This window comes from Microcaecilia unicolor, chromosome 1 (assembly GCF_901765095.1).
Source record: "Microcaecilia unicolor chromosome 1, aMicUni1.1, whole genome shotgun sequence".
In the NCBI taxonomy this organism is placed as follows: Eukaryota; Metazoa; Chordata; class Amphibia; order Gymnophiona; family Siphonopidae; genus Microcaecilia; species Microcaecilia unicolor.
In genome coordinates, this window is record NC_044031.1 from 687216505 (window position 1) to 687237265 (window position 20761).

The window sequence follows — 20761 nt, forward strand, 5'->3', positions numbered from 1 at the left end:
GAGCAGCTTTCAGCGGCCCACATTGCCGGAGTCATGAATGTCAAGGCGGACTTTCTCAGTCGCCAGACCTTGGAGCCCGGAGAGTGGCAACTATCTGCTCAGGCGTTCTTGGACATCACGAAGCGCTGGGGCCAGCCGAGCCTAGATCTGATGGCGTCATCGGCCAATGGCCAAGTGCCGCGCTTTTTCAGCAGAGGACGGGACCCTCGATCCCTGGGAGTAGATGCTCTTCTCCAACAGTGGCCGACACAAGAGCTCCTCTATGTGTTCCCGCCCTGGCCCATGTTGGGCAGGGTGCTAGACCGGGTGGCAAAGCATCCCGGCAGGGTAATCCTGGTGGGTCCGGATTGGCCCAGACGTCCCTGGTATGCGGACTTGTTCAGGCTCTCAGTCGACGATCCTCTGCGGCTGTCAGTGGAGCAGGGCCTGTTACATCAGGGTCCCGTGGTGATGGAGGATCCCTCTCTCTTTGGTCTTACGGCCTGGCTATTGAGCGGCAGCGTCTGAGGAAGAAGGGCTTCTCAGACAAGGTCATCGCCACTATGCTGAGAGTGAGGAAGCGCTCTACTTCTACTGCTTACGCCAGGGTTTGGCGTATCTTTGCAGCATGGTGTGAAGCAGGCTCACTTTCTCCCTTCACTGCTCCAATTTCTTCAGTGTTGGCGTTCCTGCAAGAAGGTCTGGAGAAAGGCCTGTCGCTCAGTTCCCTTAAAGTCCAGGTAGCGGCTCTGGCTTGCTTCAGGGGCCGCCTGAAGGGTGTTTCCCTGGCTTCGCAGCCAGATGTGGTGCGCTTTCTCAAGGGAGTTAATCACCTGCGCCCTCCTCTGCACTCAGTGGTGCCTGCGTGGAATCTCAACCTGGTGCTAAGAGCATTGCAGAAGCCGCCTTTGGAACCCTTGTCGAGGGCATCTCTGAAAGACCTGACGTTGAAAGCAGTCTTTTTGGTGGCTATCACTTCAGCCAGAAGAGTTTCCGAGCTCCAGGCGCTCTCATGTCGAGAGCCTTTTCTGCAGTTCACTGAGGCAGGAGTGACTATTCGCACAGTGCCTTCCTTCCTGCCCAAGATTGGTTCTCGCTTCCATGTGAATCAGCAGCTCTGTCTCCCTTCCTTTCGTAGGGAGGACTACCCAGAGGAGTACTCTGCTCTTAAATATCTGGATGTGAGACGAGTCATCATCAGATACTTGGAAGTGACCAATGATTTCCGGAAATCGGATCATCTGTTTGTCCTGTTTGCAGGTCCTCGTAAGGGTCTGCAGGCTGCTAAGCCTACAGTGGCAAGATGGGTCAAGGAAGCCATTGCAGCGGCTTATGTGGCCGCGGGGAAGGTGCCGCCTATCCAGCTGAAGGCTCACTCCACGAGAGCTCAGGCGGCCTCGATGGCAGAGGCCGGATCCGTCTCCTTGGAAGAGATATGCAAGGCGGCAACTTGGGCTTCGGCTCATACATTCTCCAAGCATTACCGTTTGACTGTGGCTGCACGGGCGGAGGCCCGGTTTGGAGCTTCAGTGTTGAGGTCAGGGATTTCTATGTCCCGCCCTGGGTGAGTACTGCTTCGGTACATCCCACCAGTCTATGGATTGATCAGCTTGATGATATGGAAGGTAAAATTATGTATAATCATACCTGATAATTTTCTTTCCATTAATCATAGCTGATCAATCCATAGCCCCTCCCAGATATCTGTACTGTTTATATTCTGGTTGAATTTTAGGTTCAAGTTTAGCCTTCAGTTACTTCAGGAGGACTTCGTGTTCAAGTTCTTCTTTCACTTGGATTCTTCAAGAGTTGAGACGAGTTTGTGTTACAGTGAGCTGCTGCATTCCTCTCCCCTCCGTTTTACGGGGCTGGATTGAGACATAAATTCTGCCGGCACTCCCTCCCGCTTCGTGCGGCTGTAGGGCAGCTTTGTACCCCTCCCGCTTCGGCGGTGTTAGGGTCAGTCAGCTCCTCCCGCGGTTGCGGTTGCAGGATAAGCCAGATCCCCCCGCATCGGCGGGTGTGGTGTCCCTCCCCCGCTCCGCGGGGATGAGCTGGACGGATTCCCCTCCCCCACTTGTGTGGGGATGAGCTGGGTTAATTCCCCTCCCCCGTTTCGGCGGTGGTGAGCTGGGCAGAGTGTCCCTTCGTGGGTGTAATTCTCTAAGTGCTGAGTCCTGCGGATGGAGCTTTGATATCGACATACTGAGGAGTTTCCGGCAGCACATGACCACATATAGGGAGGCAAAAGTTTGCTCTCTATCTCCACCTGCTGGTAGATGGACACAACCCACCAGTCTATGGATTGATCAGCTATGATTAATGGAAAGAAAATTATCAGGTATGATTATACATAATTTTACCTTATAGTCTGGATTTGTGCCATTTAGGATTTGAAAGATAAAGGTACATAATTTGAAAGTGATTCTTGCTTTGATGGGAAGCCAGTGTAATTTGATTAATAAAGGGGAGGCACTTTCAAAATGAGAGATTTTGTATATGAACCTGGCTGCAGTGTTTGGAGTTAAAGGTACTCCTTACAGCCAGCATACTCCTTACAGCCAGCATATATGGCATTACAATGATCAAATTGGGATAATGTTAATGATTGTACCAATAATCTGAATGTTTCTGATGAGAAATAAGGTCTGATCCTTTTTAGTTTCCAAAGAGACCTGAAAGATTTTGTGATTACTGAGGAAACGAGTATCAAATGTTAAATGTTTGTCTATAATTATACCTAGAATTTTCAGATGATTGTCAGTGGGGAATGAAGTGTTGTCAATTGTGAAACTGTTGTAGGCATTTTGGTCAAATAAATTGGTAATGACCATGAATTTAGTTTTTTCTTTATTTAGCGTTAGTTTGGATTCTGAGGCTGAGGTTTCCATCAAATTTAAGCCAAGATTTGCCTTTTGTAAGATGTCTTGAATGTTCTCTTTGAAGGTTATGTATATGGTAACATCGTCAGCATATATGAATGTTTTGAATCCTGCTGTTTCTAGTCTGTTACCTAGTGGTGACATCATTACATTAAACAGAAATGGAGAGCCCTGAGGGACGCCGCAGTCCGGTGACCAAGGAGAGTATAAGGTTCCTTTCGTTTTCACTTTGTAAGATCTTGATTTCAGGAATCCTTGAAACCATTTGTGGACTGTGCCACATATACCAAAGTTGTCTAGTATGTTTAGTAGGATATTATGATCTACTACATTGAATGTGCTAGACATATCGAACTGTATTATTAAGATCTTATGCCCTATGCTAATTTCTTTTCTGAGATTTGATACTAGGGGTAGTAAGGACAGTCTCTGTGCTATAGCATGGTCTAAAACCTAATTACGATTTGTGTAGTAGGGAGAATTGTGAAAGGTAGTCCATTGCCTTTATCATCAAATAAATGGAGGCTACTGGTCTGTAGTTTGTTACATCAGTTATGGTGATAGAATTGTTTTTTGGTGTTGGTGTTATGTAAATAGAACCATTATTATCGGGAAAAGTGCCATGGAATAGTAGGAAGGAGATATGCTACTGAAGCAGATTAATGAATACATTAGGAGCTTCCTTCATAAGGTAACTAGGACAAGGGTCTAGTATGCATTGTGAGGTTGAGTATTTTAGGAGGTAATGTTTTACTGTGTTGGTAGTTGGAAGGAAGACCAGATTCTGTTGATGGCTATTGCTGTTTGTGTGTCTGCCTGTTTTTCATACTGTGTTGAGTTCTCCTCCGATTTTTAACTGTTTTTTGTTCGAAAAATGTAGCCAGTTGCTCTGCTATTGGTAGAGACTCAGTGGTTGTAATTATTTCTTTTGTGGATAATAGACTTTTTGTCAGATTGAAAAGTTTACTGATATTAAGGAAATTACACCAATTATTTTGTTATAGTATTGAGTTCTTGCGATTTTGATCTCGTGTTTCGATGGCAATTTCCCAATTTAATTTGTTTTTGTTTGATTTGTCTTTAGCCTATTTTCTTTCCAGATTTCTACATTTCCTTTTCAAAAGAAGGATAGATTGATTAAACCAAGGTGACATTTTCTGGGTTGGTTTGGATGTAGATTTGAGGGGAGCTATGTTATTTAAGACATTTTCGCATAGTTCATCCCATTTAATCATGAAGTTGTTATTGTTGGAGGAAGAGCAGGGTTGTTCAAGACGTTAAACCAGAAGGTTGTGGTATTTACTTTTCCACTAGTTTTGTGAGGAGTCATAGTACTTTTATTTTTCATTGATTTTGTATTTTCCCTCCAATGGAGGGAGAACTCGAGTTCACTGTGATCTGACCAGGGAGTTTGAGTCTAGGTATGATTACTTAGATGAATGTTGTTGTTGTTTGCAAATTTATAGGCTAATAGGTCAAGTAAGTGAACTTTATTGTGAGAGGTATGGCTGAATGGTTGTGTGAGTTGCCAGTATTTTAAAAAGTCGTAAATGTTTTGTATTACTGTCATTCTGATTAAGTGTAAATTGATGTCCCCTATTAGTAGGACATTATCAAATTTAGTGCAAATGTTAGATACAAATTTGGTCTGATCATCCCCTGATGCAGCAGAGTAAACACTGGTCAGCATCCTTTTACTGAGCTGTGGTAACAAGTGGCCTTAGCACATCCTTACACAGGTTTTTCCCCCATGTGTTAAGGCCATTTTTTTTACTGCGGCTGTAAAATGGCTAATTTTCTATTTTTTGTATTAATGGCCATGCGCTAATTTTGCCATTAGCATGTGACCATTAAAAATAACTGTGAGCACTTACTGCTGCCCATTTTGTAGGCAGGGTTCACATGCTATCCATGTGCTAACCACATTAACGCACACTGTTTGTCACAAGAGTTCCCACTCGCCACCTCCCTGACACGCCCCTTCAAAAATATATATTTTTTAGCACGCGGTTAGTGTGCATACATTTGTCAGTTACTGCAGGATGCCTGATTGCATCTTGCGCAACACCATTTTAAGCTGTGTTAGGTGCGTTAGTTCCTAAAAGAGCTTAATAAAAGGGTCCCTGTATTTGTAACAGTGGTTGAGATGTGCTTATTTAAATTTTGCTTCAACAGTGGACTTTACTTGGTTATATGATAATTCAAGGAAGTTTTTTAGGCCTGTGATTGGACACAGGCACTTTAATTATAGTGCAAATTCTGATTCTCTGAGGCTTTTTCCTTCCTTCAGTTCTACATAATTTTTTTTTTATGCTCACCTGTAAAATGAATAGTTATATTTTATTGGAGTTGTTTGAATATTGAATTACTTTGTGTAATATTCCACATGGTCAAAGATTTTTGGTATTTGTTTATACAGACATATGTTCATATATAATATATACACGCATATATATTTATTGAACATCTGTGACCCTTGAAATGTAAGAACATAAGTTGGGAGATGTAACTACTTAACTGAAACTTTAATGGCTAAAACAAAAGGATGAGATATTAATTACAAACACTGGATTGCTTGCTTTTTTGTTAATAAGGACCAAGCATTTGGAGAACTTGAAAAAAACAGTGATAAATTTCTATTTGGGACGTCATCCTCTGAAAACAGCCAGCCTGCTCACCTTCATGAACTTCTGTGCTCATTACAAAAGCAGCTCTTGGCGTACTGTCACATTAACATTGTTAATGAGGTAAGAATAGGATAACTTATTGTTAAGGTACTTGATGAAATTTTCTTCATTGAAATGTCATTCCAGTGGAAGATATTCAAACAAGTAATGCCTCGGTTTTTAAGTGGTTTCTTCTTTTCTGCATAAATTAGAAAACACTTCTAAAGACAGGGCTTCTTTGATGCCTTCCACTGACATTAAATCTTGTATTTTTTTAAATTACCTATAATCATTTCAGTCCTGTTTCTTTCAGAACTCCAGCAGCGTTCCACTGCTGCACAAACATCTTCAGCTTTTGCTGCCTCATGCCACTGACATCTTTTCACGTTCTGCGACTTTACTTAAAGAAAGCTCGCGGAATGGCAGCATTGGGGAAAAACTCAGAGGTACAATTGTTACTCAAAAAAATCTTGTCCGTAGAAACAATGATTGAGACACTAAGGGGCCCTTTTACTAAAGTACGATGGGCAGTTACCACATGAATTAACACATGGTAATTGCTAGTGTGCAGCCATTGTAACAGTTACTGCACTTGCATGCTAGTGATATATCCTGGAATATGTGGGTTGTGGACAGATAACATATACTTACTGCACTCGACACACAGTATAGGTTTTTTTTCTGTGTGGTAACTGTATAGGAAGATGCAGGATGAACCTATTAAGGTCTGACCCCCCCCCCCCCCAAGATGCTGTATATTGGCCTGGAGCCTAGAGCTTAGAGGAGTCTGAGCTTCCTAAACCTTACAGCTGTTTCAACTACAGCTTTTATTTTCCCAAGTAAAACGTTAAATCAACAAGGAGCAGTGAGAAGCCTATTTTTAGTTCTGGTGCTTTCTTTACAGAGAAGAGACATTTGTGCTGAAGCAGAGGAGTAAAGCAAAGGAGTCTGTGATTCAGCCTCCTCTTCCCTCCTTCTTCTTTGTCCTAACTGGGGTTTCAAAAACGTTTCTACTCAAAAAGAAGAAATTGTGACACTCCACAGGTGTGGGGGCTGAGTGTTCTAGCAAATCTCCTGTAATTTTAAAAAGCAAGTCTGTGATTTCATTTGCACATGAGTGTTGGGGGGAGCAGGATTGCTCTGAAACAGCCAGTCCCAAGTGCTAGGGTTTCTAGGACGTGCATTTCTCACTAGGAACACTTTTGTCAAAGGCGCATAGGCCAAAGCAGTGAGCTGGTGTAATGGCATGTCCTGTATGCCTGAAGTAATTCTCTAAGTGCATTCTGCTGAATGGTCCTGGCGGTGCGTGCCAGCTGCATCGTTTATTTGGCAGCCTTTGAAGTCCTTACAGTCAGGATAACTTAGTGGCACTGGACTCTGACTTCTGAGGGCTCTGGAGTCCAGGTTAGATTTTTTTTTATTTACCTTGTGGTAAGTTTAAAAACAAAACCCATGCTTTAGTAAAATGGCCCCTAAGAACCATGTTATCAGCCTTTTGTAATAATTTCATTATTTACACTAGTGGTTTGTGCAATATTATCTACTTAATGGTTTAGCAAATATGTTTTAGATCCTTTATGCTCTTTGCCATTTTCTTATAGTTTTGTAAGGTGTCCCAGAATGTCTAGATATTTGAGAACTGGAAGGCATCACCACTTGGTGTGCTCTCTTCAGCTAGCAACGTCACTTGTTCCTCACATGACAGCAAACCCTCCCATTGTGGGATGGAAATATTTAACCTCTGTAATGCATACAGACTGTTAAAATTTCTGAAATATAATCATTATAAAGCCAACATTTAGGAAAAGCTGAGCTGTTTGACGTAGGCCTATAAAGTTATGTGAATCTTCATCTGAACTCAGGAATTTTAGGTTTTAGGCTGAAATTCATCCATTTTTAGAGCTGCTATTTATCCACTTATATTTAGTTAAGCTCCCAGAGCAGAAAGTCAGAATTGGGCACTTTATTTCCTCTAACCTGACCCTACCTCTGGAACTCAGCTGTTTTCAGGCCCCCTTAGTTACCCAGCAGCAGAGGTGTTCAGTTTGGTAGATCTAAGTGCTTAGGGGTCTAGTGTTCAGTTGCACTTATTTAGGAAGAATCAGCTTCTACCCAGATAAGTGCCACTGAAAATTTTCACTTACTGCTTTGCCATGACCCAGGCAATGCTGGTCAGGATCCAGGGTATATCTCTGAGGAGTCTGAGCTCCCTAACGCCTACCGCTCCTTCTACTACAGTTTTTGTTTTCCCGAGTAGGATTTCAAATCAACAAGGAACAGTGAGAAGCCTATTTTGAGGTCTGGCGCTTCATTTATAGCAAGGAGAATTTTCTGCTGAAGCAGAGGGTTAACTCGGTGAAGCCAATACAGAGCCAGGAGTTATCCAGATATCACTGATATTCAGTGGTGGTGCCCAGATAATTATTTGGATAAGTTACTGTAGGACAGCAAAATAGCTGGATATCAGTGGCACCCAGAAAACTTCTGTTGATATGTCTATACCTGGATATTCAGCACCAGTATTTGGCCAGCACTGAATATCCCAATATAACTTTAAATACCTCATCTGACATCTTAAAGCAATACCAACCATAAAGTTTAAATATCTGGAGCGTGGGTGATAGGGTAGATCTTGTAACTATCTGCCCTTTTAACTTGGTGCAGAAATTTTATAGTTACCATTTATGAATGGATTTCTGCCATACTCCTCTGAAACTTGATAGTCTTGAGCACCGATGTATTTTTTTTTTTCTTCATGATCATCTTCAGCTAGCTGGTAGAAAGCTGTACTCCAAAGTAACAAAAAAAAGCACTGAAATTATGTATACATGTAAAATAGTAGTACAGAAATCAAGTACTCTGAATCATATGGTTTGCATATTTCACTTTTTATCGATAAATGTTTTTAAACAATTGACAAAATCAGAACCTTAGAAAAATGAGATATGTAATGTACAAGATAGAAAATAGCTTCTTCAGTAACAAATTTCTCCCATGTTGGAACCATCCGTATCATGCAGACCTATTGAAGAATTTGAGGCAGTAGAAATAATATGGTACTTGCGCAAAGCTTCCTGATTGTATCCTAATCCTGTTAAATGATCATGATTCTATTTACATATCTGGATTTATTGATCTAGGTCCTTCATAGAAACTTGTAAATTTGGTCACTTTGACTTTGTTTACCTTTTTAAAGTAAATCATGTATAAAAGGATATAGCTGAAATAGTATAAATGTGTTTAAACTTGAAAAGTACTACCATTGTATATCCTAATAGCATATTTTATTTCCTTTTTTATTTTTTTTATTTTAGATGTTGTTTATGTATCTGCAGCTGGCAGTATGCTGTGTCAGATTGTGAATTCATTGCTATTACTGCCTGTGTCTGTGGCCCGGCCTTTATTGAGTTATATGCTAGATTTGATACCACCTCTTGATTGCCTTAACAGATTATTACCAGCTGCTGCTCTCTTGGAGGACCAAGAGCTGCAGTGGCCTCTTCATGGTAAGTACAAATAATAAAGTCCATGGAAAGAACAGGCTTTTTCTTTTTTTTTTTTTTTTTTTTTTTAAATTGTTGTGACCAGAGAAGCACTTTATAAGATGTATATAAATGATGATGCTATTTCTAATGATCAAGTGCAAATTACATTTCTTCCTTTGCATCCTGCTAGTCTGATCCAGACTGTTGGACTACGCCATCCTTTCAGCAGATAGAGGCAGAGAAACCAAACTTTCCAGTGATATCACTGGTATAAGGAGTTGTGCAACCTGGAAATTGTTAGTTTTTGATTTGATTTATTTATATACCACTTAATACAACAGTGTTTTAAAATGGTTTACAATAAACTACCAGCTAAAAAAAATATATATATGTACAGTATACAATACAGATAATACAAAATAATGTAATAGAAAATAATACATTGTAAAAATTTTAAAAAGTTACATCTATTAGATATATAGATATTTTTAACAAAAAAGTCTAAATCTTCAGATATAATAACCCTAAGAATAAAATAATTAAACAAGTTAAATAACAGAAGAATCAACGCTTCTTTCAAAAGGCCAAGTCTTTCCATATCATCAAGCTGATCAATCCATAGACTGGTGGGTTGTGTCCATCTACCAGCAGGTGGAGATAGAGAGCAAACTTTTGCCTCCCTATATGTGGTCATGTGCTGCCGGAAACTCCTCAGTATGTTCTCTATCTCAGCAGGTGGTGGTCACACACAGCAGCAGCTCTGGCTAGGCCTCCAAGCCTAATCCTTAGGTTTTGTTGAGGCCTGGGGTTGAGGGCTCTTTTGAGCAAGTGCAAACCTGGTGGTGCCAGGTCCCTCCTTTTCTCCCCCCTCCCGCTGGCTCCGTTTAAAAAAAATATATATTTTTAAACGTCTTTAAAGGCGTTTAATTCGACGTTTCTTTAAACGTTCATTGCAGCTACTCACTGGGACACCAGTTCGTTACAGCTCGGAGCGGCAAGCAGGTAATTTTACCTTTTTATAGCGGGCAGGGGGTTCCCCGATTCTTCTCCTCGTGGCAATGGCGTCGGAGGGCGAGGGCGCAAAGGGTCGCTCCCCGGATCGCTGGAGCGCTTCTAGAGGGGATGCGGGGGTTTTACAACCTGATTCGCCCTTGATGGGTGATAGTTTAGTGACCGATGAATGTCCCGGTCGTTCCTCCGGCGTGGCGGTTTTTTCCCGCCATAAACGCCCATCCCCCGCTCCTCGCCTCCGCCATCTTGGCCGGCCACGCGGCTCGGACGGCTTCTTCGGGGCCGCCCTTGAGGTTGGAGACATTAATGCCATGAACGCCCTTAATTTGGGCGACGGCACAGAAGCGGCTAAAGTTAAGCGCCGTTCTTCCCGCGCGGCTCCTTCACGGAGTTTCGCGCCGGACGCCATTTTGGATGCGCAGCATGTCTCTCCCCCGCTATTGCGAGCGCCGGTTGAGAGTGCGTCTAGGGCTGTTGCCCAGGCTGCGGAAGTGCACAGTCTGGGGGGTTTCTCCCCCGAGTTTGTTTTGCTGCTGCATCAGGCTTTCCTCATGCAAAACGCTGCCCCTGCTCCCTCTTCTGATAAAGAGGTTGAGGTTCCCAGAGGTAAACGCCCTCGGGTTGATTTCCAGGCCTTGGAGGACTTTTGTCTCCTCCGATGTAGATGAGGGCAGCGTGTCTGAGGTCTCCCAACGATCCTTTGCGGATTCCTTGGAGGAGATAGATCCCCGCTCGGATGGAGCGGATGACCCCTCTGCAGCGCGGCTTTTTAGCCCAGAGGATTTGCCCAACCTGTTGTTACAGGCCATGGGCACTTTGAAGATTTCCTCTCCGGAGGACGTCTCTCCCTCAGCCCCTGTTGGCTCTGCCATTATGCTGGGGACGAAGCGCCCGCCTAGAACCTTCCACGTGCATGATGCCATGCACACCTTAATTGCGGCTCAATGGGATGTCCCGGAAACGAGCCTTAAAGTGGCTAGGGCTATGTCCCGCCTCTATCCTTTGGCTGTGAGTGAACGTGAGGCCTATCTGTGGCCTACCGTGGATTCTTTAATCACTGCGGTGACTAAGAAAACGGCGTTGCCGGTGGAAGGTGGCACGGCCCTAAAGGACGCCCAAGACAGAAGATTGGAGGCGGCCTTAAGGTCGTCCTTGGAGGCAGCTGCTTTAAGTTGCAGGCCTCAGTTTGGGGCTCCTATGTGGCCAGGGCGTGCCGGACTATGGTGCAGCGGGCTTCCCCCTCGGATCATTCCTTGAGGGCTGATTGGCCGGCCCTGGAATCGGGCTTAGCCTATTTGGCAGACTTGCTGTATGATGTCTGGAGAGCCTCAGCTAAAGGCATGGCTCAGACAGTCTCTGCGCGGCGGTGGCTTTGGCTGAAACATTGGTCTGCTGACCACGCCTCTAAATCCCGCCTGGCTAGATTGCCTTTTAAAGGCAAGCTGCTCTTTGGGGTCGAGCTGGACAAAAACGTGACCGATCTCGGCACGTCTAAGGGCAAGAAATTACCAGAGGTCAGGGCTCGGGTTAGTACTCGTCCCGATACCTCCATACCGCCCGGGCAAGTCGGGTTCCTCTGCCCCCTCTTCCTTCAAGAGGAATTTCTCCCCCAAGCAGCATTCCTTTCGCAGAGACCGCCGTCCCGGAGGTGCTCCCTCCGGTCCTCCCCCAGGGTCTCGTACCCAATGACGGGGCCTTGGTCCACGCCCCAGTGCAGATTGGAGGACGGCTGTCCTCGTTTCTGGGCGAGTGGACCACCATAACTTCAGACGCGTGGGTGCTGGAAGTCATCAGAGACGGCTACAAGCTAGAGACGGGTTTGTACTCTCTCCCTGCAAGTCTCCGGTCAAGCTGTGGTAGTGCAGCAGACCTTGGACAACCTGATCCGCCTGGGTGCGGTCGTTCCGGTGCCAAAAAATCAGATTGGCAAGGGACGTTACTCCATTTACTTTGTGGTTCCAAAGAAAGGAGGTTCTGTCCGGCCTATCCTCGACCTCAAAGGGGTCAATCGGGCCTGGAAAGTGAGGCACTTTCGCATGGAGACTCTCCGCTCTGTTATAGCGACAGTGAAGGCAGGAGAGTTCTTGGCTTCCTTGGACATCAAGGAAGCGTACCTGCATATTCCCATCTGGCCTCCTCTCCAACGCTTTCTGCGTTTTACAGTCCTGAGACGACACTTCCAGTTCAGAGCCCTCCCTTCGGGTTGGCTACTGCTCCGCGGACCTTTTCCAAAGTAATGGGGGTCATAGCGGCCTTCCTGCTAAAGGAAGGAGTACAAGTCCATCCTTATCTGGACGACTGGTTGATCCGAGCCCCCTCTTATGCAGAGTGCGGCAAAGCTATGGACCGGGTAGTTGCTCTTTTGAGCTCCCTGGGATGGATCATCAACTGGAAGAAGAGCCAGCTGCGCCCGACTCAGTCCCTGGTGTATCTGGGAGTTCGATTCGACACCCAAGTGGGCAGAGTGTTCCTGCCAGACAATCGGATTGTCAAGCTTCAGGCTCAGGTGGACTAGTTCCTAGTAGCCTCTCCTATTCGGGCTTGGGATTACGTGCAGCTGTTGGGCTCTATGACGGCCACGATGGAAGTAGTGCCCTGGGCCAGGGCTCATATGAGACCACTACAGCTATCTCTGCTGCTGCGCTGGACTCCGATGTCGGAGGATTATGCTGTGCGCCTTCCCGTGGACCCAGCAGTGCGCAAGGCGCTGAGCTGGTGGACGCAGACAGGCAAGTTGTCTGCAGGATTGCCTCTGGTGACCCCGGAGTGGATTGTCGTCACGACAGACGCCTCTTTGATGGGCTGGGGAGCCCACTACTTGGGAAGGACAGCGCAGGGGCTCTAGTCTCCTGCAGAGGCAAGTGGTCTATCAACCTCCTGGAACTCAGAGCCATTCGCTTGGTGTTATTGGAGTTCATCCCGGTACTCGTGTTGAAGCCTGTACGGGTCCTGTCGGACAATGCCACGGCTGTGGCCTATATCAACCGCCAGGGAGGTACCAGAGCGCCCCTCTAGCCAAGGAGGCTATGAGTCTTTGCCAGTGGGCGGAAGCGAACCTGGAGCAGCTTTCAGCGGCCCACATTGCCGGAGTCATGAATGTCAAGGCGGACTTTCTCAGTCGCCATACCTTGGAGCCCGGAGCGTGGCAACTATCTGCTCAGGCGTTCTTGGACATCACGAAGCGCTGGGGCCAGCCGAGCCTAGATCTGATGGCGTCATCGGCCAATGGCCAAGTGCCGCGCTTTTTCAGCAGAGGACGGGACCCTCGATCCCTGGGAGTAGATGCTCTTCTCCAACAGTGGCCGACACAAGAGCTCCTCTATGTGTTCCCGCCCTGGCCCATGTTGGGCAGGGTGCTAGACTGGGTGGCAAAGCATCCCGGCAGGGTAATCCTGGTGGGTCCGGATTGGCCCAGACGTCCCTGGTATGCGGACTTGTTCAGGCTCTCAGTCGACGATCCTCTGCGGCTGTCAGTGGAGCAGGGCCTGTTACATCAGGGTCCCGTGGTGATGGAGGATCCCTCTCCCTTTGGTCTTACGGCCTGGCTATTGAGCGGCAGCGTCTGAGGAAGAAGGGCTTCTCAGACAAGGTCATCGCCACTATGCTGAGAGCGAGGAAGCGCTCTACGTCTACTGCTTACGCCAGGGTTTGGCGTATCTTTGCAGCATGGTGTGAAGCAGGCTCACTTTCTCCCTTCACTGCTCCAATTTCTTCAGTGTTGGCGTTCCTGCAAGAAGGTCTGGAGAAAGGCCTGTCGCTCAGTTCCCTTAAAGTCCAGGTAGCGGCTCTGGCTTGCTTCAGGGGCCGCCTGAAGGGTGCTTCCCTGGCTTCGCAGCCAGATGTGGTGCGCTTTCTCAAGGGAGTTATTCACCTGCGCCCTCCTCTGCACTCAGTGGTGCCTGCGTGGAATCTCAACCTGGTGCTAAGAGCATTGCAGAAGCCGCCTTTGGAACCCTTGTCGAGGGCATCTCTGAAAGACCTGACGTTGAAAGCAGTCTTTTTGGTGGCTATCACTTCAGACAGAAGAGTTTCCGAGCTCCAGGCGCTCTCATGTCGAGAGCCTTTTCTGCAGTGCACTGAGGCAGGAGTGACTATTCGCACAGTGCCTTCCTTCCTGCCCAAGATTGGTTCTCGCTTCCATGTGAATCAGCAGCTCTGTCTCCCTTCCTTTCGTAGGGAGGACTACCCAGAGGAGTACTCCGCTCTTGAATATCTGGATGTGAGACGAGTCATCATCAGATACTTGGAAGTGACCAATGATTTCCGGAAATCGGATCATCTGTTTGTCCTGTTTGCAGGTCCTCGTAAGGGTCTGCAGGCTGCTAAGCCTACAGTGGCAAGATGGGTCCAGGAAGCCATTGCAGCGGCTTATGTGGCCGCGGGGAAGGTGCCGCCTATCCAGCTGAAGGCTCACTCCACGAGAGCTCAGGCGGCCTCGATGGCAGAGGCCGGATCCGTCTCCTTGGAAGAGATATGCAAGGCGGCAACGTGGGCTTCGGCTCATACATTCTCCAAGCATTACCGTTTGACTGTGGCTGCACGGGCGGAGGCCCGGTTTGGAGCTTCAGTGGTGAGGTCAGGGATTTCTATGTCCCGCCCTGGGTGAGTACTGCTTCGGTACATCCCACCAGTCTATGGATTGATCAGCTTGATGATATGGAAGGTAAAATTATGTATAATCATACCTGATAATTTTCTTTCCATTAATCATAGCTGATCAATCCATAGCCCCTCCCAGATATCTGTACTGTTTATATTCTGGTTGAATTTTAGGTTCAAGTTTAGCCTTCAGTTACTTCAGGAGGACTTCGTGTTCAAGTTCTTCTTTCACTTGGATTCTTCAAGAGTTGAGACGACTTTGTGTTACAGTGAGCTGCTGCATTCCTCTCCCCTCCGTTTTACGGGGCTGGATTGAGACATAAATTCTGCCGGCACTCCCTCCCGCTTCGTGCGGCTGTAGGGCAGTTTTGTACCCCTCCCGCTTCGGCGGTGTTAGGGTCAGTCAGCTCCTCCCGCGGTTGCGGTTGCAGGATAAGCCAGATCCCCCCGCATCGGCGGGTGTGGTGTCCCTCCCCCGCTCCGCGGGGATGAGCTGGACGGATTCCCCTCCCCCACTTGTGTGGGGATGAGCTGGGTTAATTCCCCTCCCCCGTTTCGGCGGTGGTGAGCTGGGCAGAGTGTCCCTTCGTGGGTGTAATTCTCTAAGTGCTGAGTCCTGCGGATGGAGCTTTGATATCGACATACTGAGGAGTTTCCGGCAGCACATGACCACATATAGGGAGGCAAAAGTTTGCTCTCTATCTCCACCTGCTGGTAGATGGACACAACCCACCAGTCTATGGATTGATCAGCTATGATTAATGGAAAGAAAATTATCAGGTATGATTATACATAATTTTACCTTAAAGCCTTTTGAAACCCTAGATAGGTAGAAATACTACTAAGTTTAGTCAGCAAGGAATGCCATAAAAAAGATCCAACCTAGCAAAAGGCTTTGTTTCTAGTAGTAGTCAATTTGACTGAGCTCAAAGAAGGAAGCTGAAGCAAACAACGTTGAGAAGAAAGTAATGAACATGCCTATGTAGCGTATCTGGAAGATATTTTGTAGTACCCATGCGGAATACTTTATAAACGAGGCACAGTAACTTCAAAGTAATTCTTGCTGTAATAGGCGACCAATGCAGCTCAGTCACAATGGGAGATAACATGTTCAAACTTTTTCTCCCTGTTATGAAATGAGCTGCAGTATTTTATACCAGTTGTAATCCTTTCAAACTATACTTAAGTCAATCCCTGAAAAAGTGAATTACAATAATCGAACCTACTGTTAACAAGAGCATGCACAATCTTCACCAAACTAGGTTTTGTAGAAACGTTTTCAATTGACGAAGCTTACGAAGTTGGAAAAAAACAAGATTTCATAAGTACATAAGTGTTGCCATACTGGAACAGACTGAAGGTCCATCAAGCCCAGTATCCTGTTTCCAACATTGGCCAATCCAGGTCGCAAGTACTTGGCAAGATCCCAAAACAGTACAATACATTTTATGCTGCTTATCCTAGAAATAATTGAGACCGTCACTCTGTCTCATGTGTTAAAATAACAAACAAAATACACAGAGTGTGTGTATGGCGATGCGATAGTCTTAAATACTATTTGGACTAAAGTGAAAGGGAGTCTCATACACAATTTGTCTGTAGATAGTAATATTGTTTTCACTCAATAGGTGAATATATTACATATATTCATGTCATAATCATTGACTCCACCTCCACCAACCCTTTTATAATAATAATAATATCTACAGACAAATTGTGTATGAGACTCCCTTTCACTTTAGTCCAAATAGTATTTAAGACTATCGCATCGCCATACACACACTCTGTGTATCCTAGAAATAAGCAGTGGATTTTCCTCAAGTCCATTTTAATAATGGCTTATGGACTTTTCTGTTAGGAAGCTATCCAACCCTTTTTTAAATCCTTCTAAGCTAACTGCTTTTACTACGTTCTCTGGCAACAAACTTGAGTGAAGAAATATTCTCTGAGGGCAAGCAGGCTGATATTCTCACGTATGGGTGACGTCACGTCGGATTTTAGCAAAAAATCGTAGAAGTCTCTTCTGGAGTGTTCTACAGCACGAGGCGCCCGCACTGCGCATGCGTGTACATGATTTCCCACCCGTCGCGCGGTCACACTCCTCAGTTCTTTCTTTTCCGTGTCTGAGGAGACACGGAGTTCTGTAACCAGCGCTTCGCGTTCTCTAGGCCTCCGGAGTGGAAGTTCTTTTCTCTTCTCTACAAAGTTCGTTTTTACCCTTTTCGAGGGTTCGTTTAAAAACAAAACAACATTTTAGTTCCTTTATTTCTTAGTTTTTTCGTTTTCTAAGTTTCCTTTCTTTTTTCGTTGCGACCGTTCTTAGGTCGCTCGATCGGGTATTTTTCCCTTTTTTTTGTGTCTTTTTTTTCTGACACAATCACGTCCTTTGATTTTGCAGAGGCGATTTTCCCCGCGATGTCATCGAAGACTCCCAGCGCTTCATGCCATGCGCCCGCTGCAACCGGACCATCTCTGGCACTGATCCGCACTCCTGGTGCCTTCAGTGCCTTGGGCCCGACCATCTTCAGGAAAGCTGTAAGTTGTGCCTAAAAATGATAAAGCGCACTCAGCTCTCTAGAGAGGCCCAAAGAGAAAAGCTTTTTGGGTGCGGTACCTCGGCGTCGACATCAGTACCGTCGATGTCGAGGGCAGCGTTGGCATCGGGAGACTGGGTACAGGCTGCCAAAAGACTGATGCACACTGGGAGCAGTGATGCATCGAGTGGGTCTCCACCTGCCTCGGTGCCTCCTGCTTTGCAGGCCCCCCGGGACCGACCTCTATCGGACCCGGCCCCGAGGAAGCGTGTGGATTCCACGTCTTCCTCACCGGTACCGAGGAGTCTCGATGACGGGCATCGGGTGAAGGCCAAGAAGCACCGTCATCATTCTCCTTCTCGACACGGTACCGCGAGCTCCAGGTCGTCAAGACATTCGGCACCCGAGAAGCGTCGATGCTGAGAGGATCGCTCTCCCTCTGTCGGAGGTATCGACGCACAGGTCGTCTGGCAGCCCGGTACTGGCTCCCCAGCCTCTGCAGATTCTGTCTCTGAAGCCCGCACCGACACCGCAGCCTTCCCCAACAGCTTCTGTAGATGAGCGCATCAAGGCTATTTTTCCTAATTTTATGGAAGCGGTGCTGCACAATTTGCGCCCCGCACTGGAGGTACCGGTACCGACGGTGCTGGAGGCTCCTGCGGCATCGTGCCTTTCGCCGGTGGTGAGGTCCCCTTCTCCGGTACCGCTTCCGGTATCGGGGTCGGTAGCCTCCCGGGTCGACTCTCCATTGCCTTCAGTGGAGGAAGCTTCACCAGAGTCTCCTGGGGAGTCGACTTCTCGACACCGTCATCGAGGCCACCGCACCTCCATGTCGAGACGGGCTCGGAACTGGGCTGCTCTTTCTGAGTTGCTAGCCCTATCCGATGATGGCTCATCTGATGAAGATGGGGGTCATGGAGTTTCTCTGCCGAGGATTCTCTAGGTCTTCCATCTGATTTAACCCCCTCACCTCAGAGGCAACTTGTCTTTTTCATCTTTTATGCGGGAAATGTCTGAGGCCATTCCCTTCCCTGTGGAGACTGTGGATGAGCCCAGGGCCAAGATGCTCGAGGTCCTGGATTATCCATCTCCTCCTAAGTCTTCTACCACAGCTCCTTTTCATGATACACTCAGGGAAGTGCTGATGAGGAACTGGGAGAAGCCTCTTTCATGTCCAGCTATCCCCAAAAAGGGGAATCCCAGTATCGGATCCACGGGGAACCCAGTTTCGTCCGGCTTCAGTTGCCCCATGATTCTGCGGTGTGGATTCCGCTCTCAGAAGAGCCAAGAGTTCTAGGAACTTTGCCTCAGCGCCCCCGGGGCGAGAACATAGAACCTTGGATTCTTTTGTGAGGAAGGCGTATCAGGCTGGCATGCTCGCATCCAAAATTCAATCGTACCAGCTCTTCACGAGCATTCATTTGTGGAACTCAGTGAGGCAGCTTGAGAGCTTGGTTGATGCACTCCCACCGGAGCAGGCCGAGCCTTTTCGTCAAGTGGTCAGGCTGCAGAAGGCGTGTCGCAAATTCCTGTCTGGGGCATTTACAATACTTGCGACGTGACATCCAGATTTTCTGCTATGGGTATAGGGATGTGCAGACTCTCATGGCTGCGTGCCTGTAACCTGGAGGAACGAACTCAGCAGAAGATTGCGGATATCCCTTGCCGGGGAGATAATCTTTTCAGTGAGAAGGTCGAGGAGTTGATTGATCATCTCTATCAGCGTGACAACGCTATGGACTCTCTCTCCCGCCGGGCGCCTTCTGCATCTGCTTCCTCATCTAGGAAGTTTTTTAAAGGGAAGAGAAGTGCACCCTACGCCTCTAGAGGCCGTACATACACTCCTGCTTCTCGACAGCCGGTTCAGGCTCTGCCACAGCACGCTCATTATCGTCAACAGCGTACGCCGAAACAGGCCCCTGCAGCTCCCCAGCAAAAACCAGGGACGGGTTTTTGACTGGCTCCAGTTGAGCATAGCCACTGTAAACGTGTCCATGCCGGGCGATCTGCCTGTCGGGGGGAGGTTAAAGTTTTTTCACCAAAGGTGGCCTCTAATAACCTCCGACCGGTGGGTTCTTCAAATAGTCCGGTTAGGATACACCCTCAATCTGGAATCCAAACCTCCAAATTGCCCACCAAGAGCTCAGTCCTTCAGCTCTCAACACAGGCAAGTACTTGCAGAGGAACTCTCCGCCCTTCTCGGCGCCAGTTCGGTCGAGCCCGTTCCACCAGGGCAGGAAGGGCTGGGATTCTATTCCAGGTACTTTCTTGTGGAAAAGAAAACACGGGGGATGCATCCCATCCTAGACCTAAGGGGCCTGAACAAATATCTGGTTCGAGAAAAGTTCAGGATGTTTTCCCTGGGCACCCTTCTTCCCATGATTCAGGAAAACGATTGGCTATGCCCTCTGGACTTAAAGGATGCTTATACTCACATCTCAATACTTCCAGCTCACAGGAAGTATCTGTGGTTTCGGCTGGGAACGCAGCATTTTCAGTACTGTGTGCTGCCTTTTGGCTTGGCGTCTGCGCCCAGGGTATTTACCAAGTGCCTGGCAGTTGTTGCAGCGTCTCTACGCAGACTTGGAGTGCATGAGTTCCCTTATCTCGACGATTGGCTGGTGAAGAGCACCTCCCAGGAAGGAGCTTTACAGTTCATGCGGATGACTATTCAAGTGCTGGGGCTACTAGGGTTTGTCATCAATTACTCAAAGTCCCATCTCCACCCGGTTCAAAAATTGAAATTCATAGGGGCTCTGTTGTGCACGAAGACAGCTTGTGCCTATCTTCCCGAGCCAAGAGCAGACAACCTTCTGTCTCTGGTCTCCAAGGTTCAAGAGTCTCAACAGATCACAGCTCGGCAGATGTTGAGACTTCTGGGGCACATGGCTTCAACAGTTCATGTAACTCCCATGGCCTGTCTTCATATGAGATCAGCTCAGTGGACCCTAGCTTCCCAGTGGTATCAAGCTACAGGGGATCTAGAGGATGTGATCCAGCTGTCCACCGACTTTCGGAATTCCCTTCAGTGGTGGACAGTTTGATCCAATCTGATTTTGGGGCGCCCATTCCAAATTCCTCAGACACAAAAAGTGCTGACGCTCATTTTGATGTATTATTATCAGGATGTAAACTATAAAAAAGTGCTGACGACGGATGCATCCCTCCTAGGGTGGGGAGCTTGGTCCCTTCAGGAATAGCGTCTTCAGATCAACCTCCTGGAGTTGCGAGCGATCTGGAATGCTCTAAAGGCTTTCAGAGATCGGCTATCCAACCAAATTATTCTGATACAAACAGACAATCAGGTTGCGATGTACTACACAAACAAGCAATGGGGTACCGGATCACACCCTCTGTGTCAGGAGGCCATGCAGATGTGGCTTTGGGCTCATCAACATGGCATGTTTCTCCAAACCATTTATCTAGCTGGCATAAACAACAGTCTGGCCGACAGGTTGAGCAGGATAATGCAACCTCACGAGTGGTCGCTGAACATGGCTGTAGCCAAACAGATTTTCCGAGAGTGGGGCACCCCCTCTGTGGATCTTTTTGCCAATCAATCACAAGGTCCCTCGGTTCTGTTCCAGACTACAGGCCCAAGGCAG

At 47.1% G+C, this 20761-nt stretch overlaps 1 protein-coding gene across 1 annotated transcript in view; it reads left to right on the forward strand.

Annotated features, from left to right (window-relative positions):
* Window positions 1-20761, forward strand: part of HERC1 (HECT and RLD domain containing E3 ubiquitin protein ligase family member 1) — a 736289-nt gene that overhangs the window by 151937 nt on the left and 563591 nt on the right. Inside the window, exons 16-18 of the mRNA XM_030188195.1 lie at window positions 5456-5608; window positions 5841-5973; window positions 8842-9033. Of these exons, the coding sequence (XP_030044055.1) occupies window positions 5456-5608; window positions 5841-5973; window positions 8842-9033 (478 nt within the window). The remainder of the gene's footprint in view (window positions 1-5455; window positions 5609-5840; window positions 5974-8841; window positions 9034-20761) is intronic.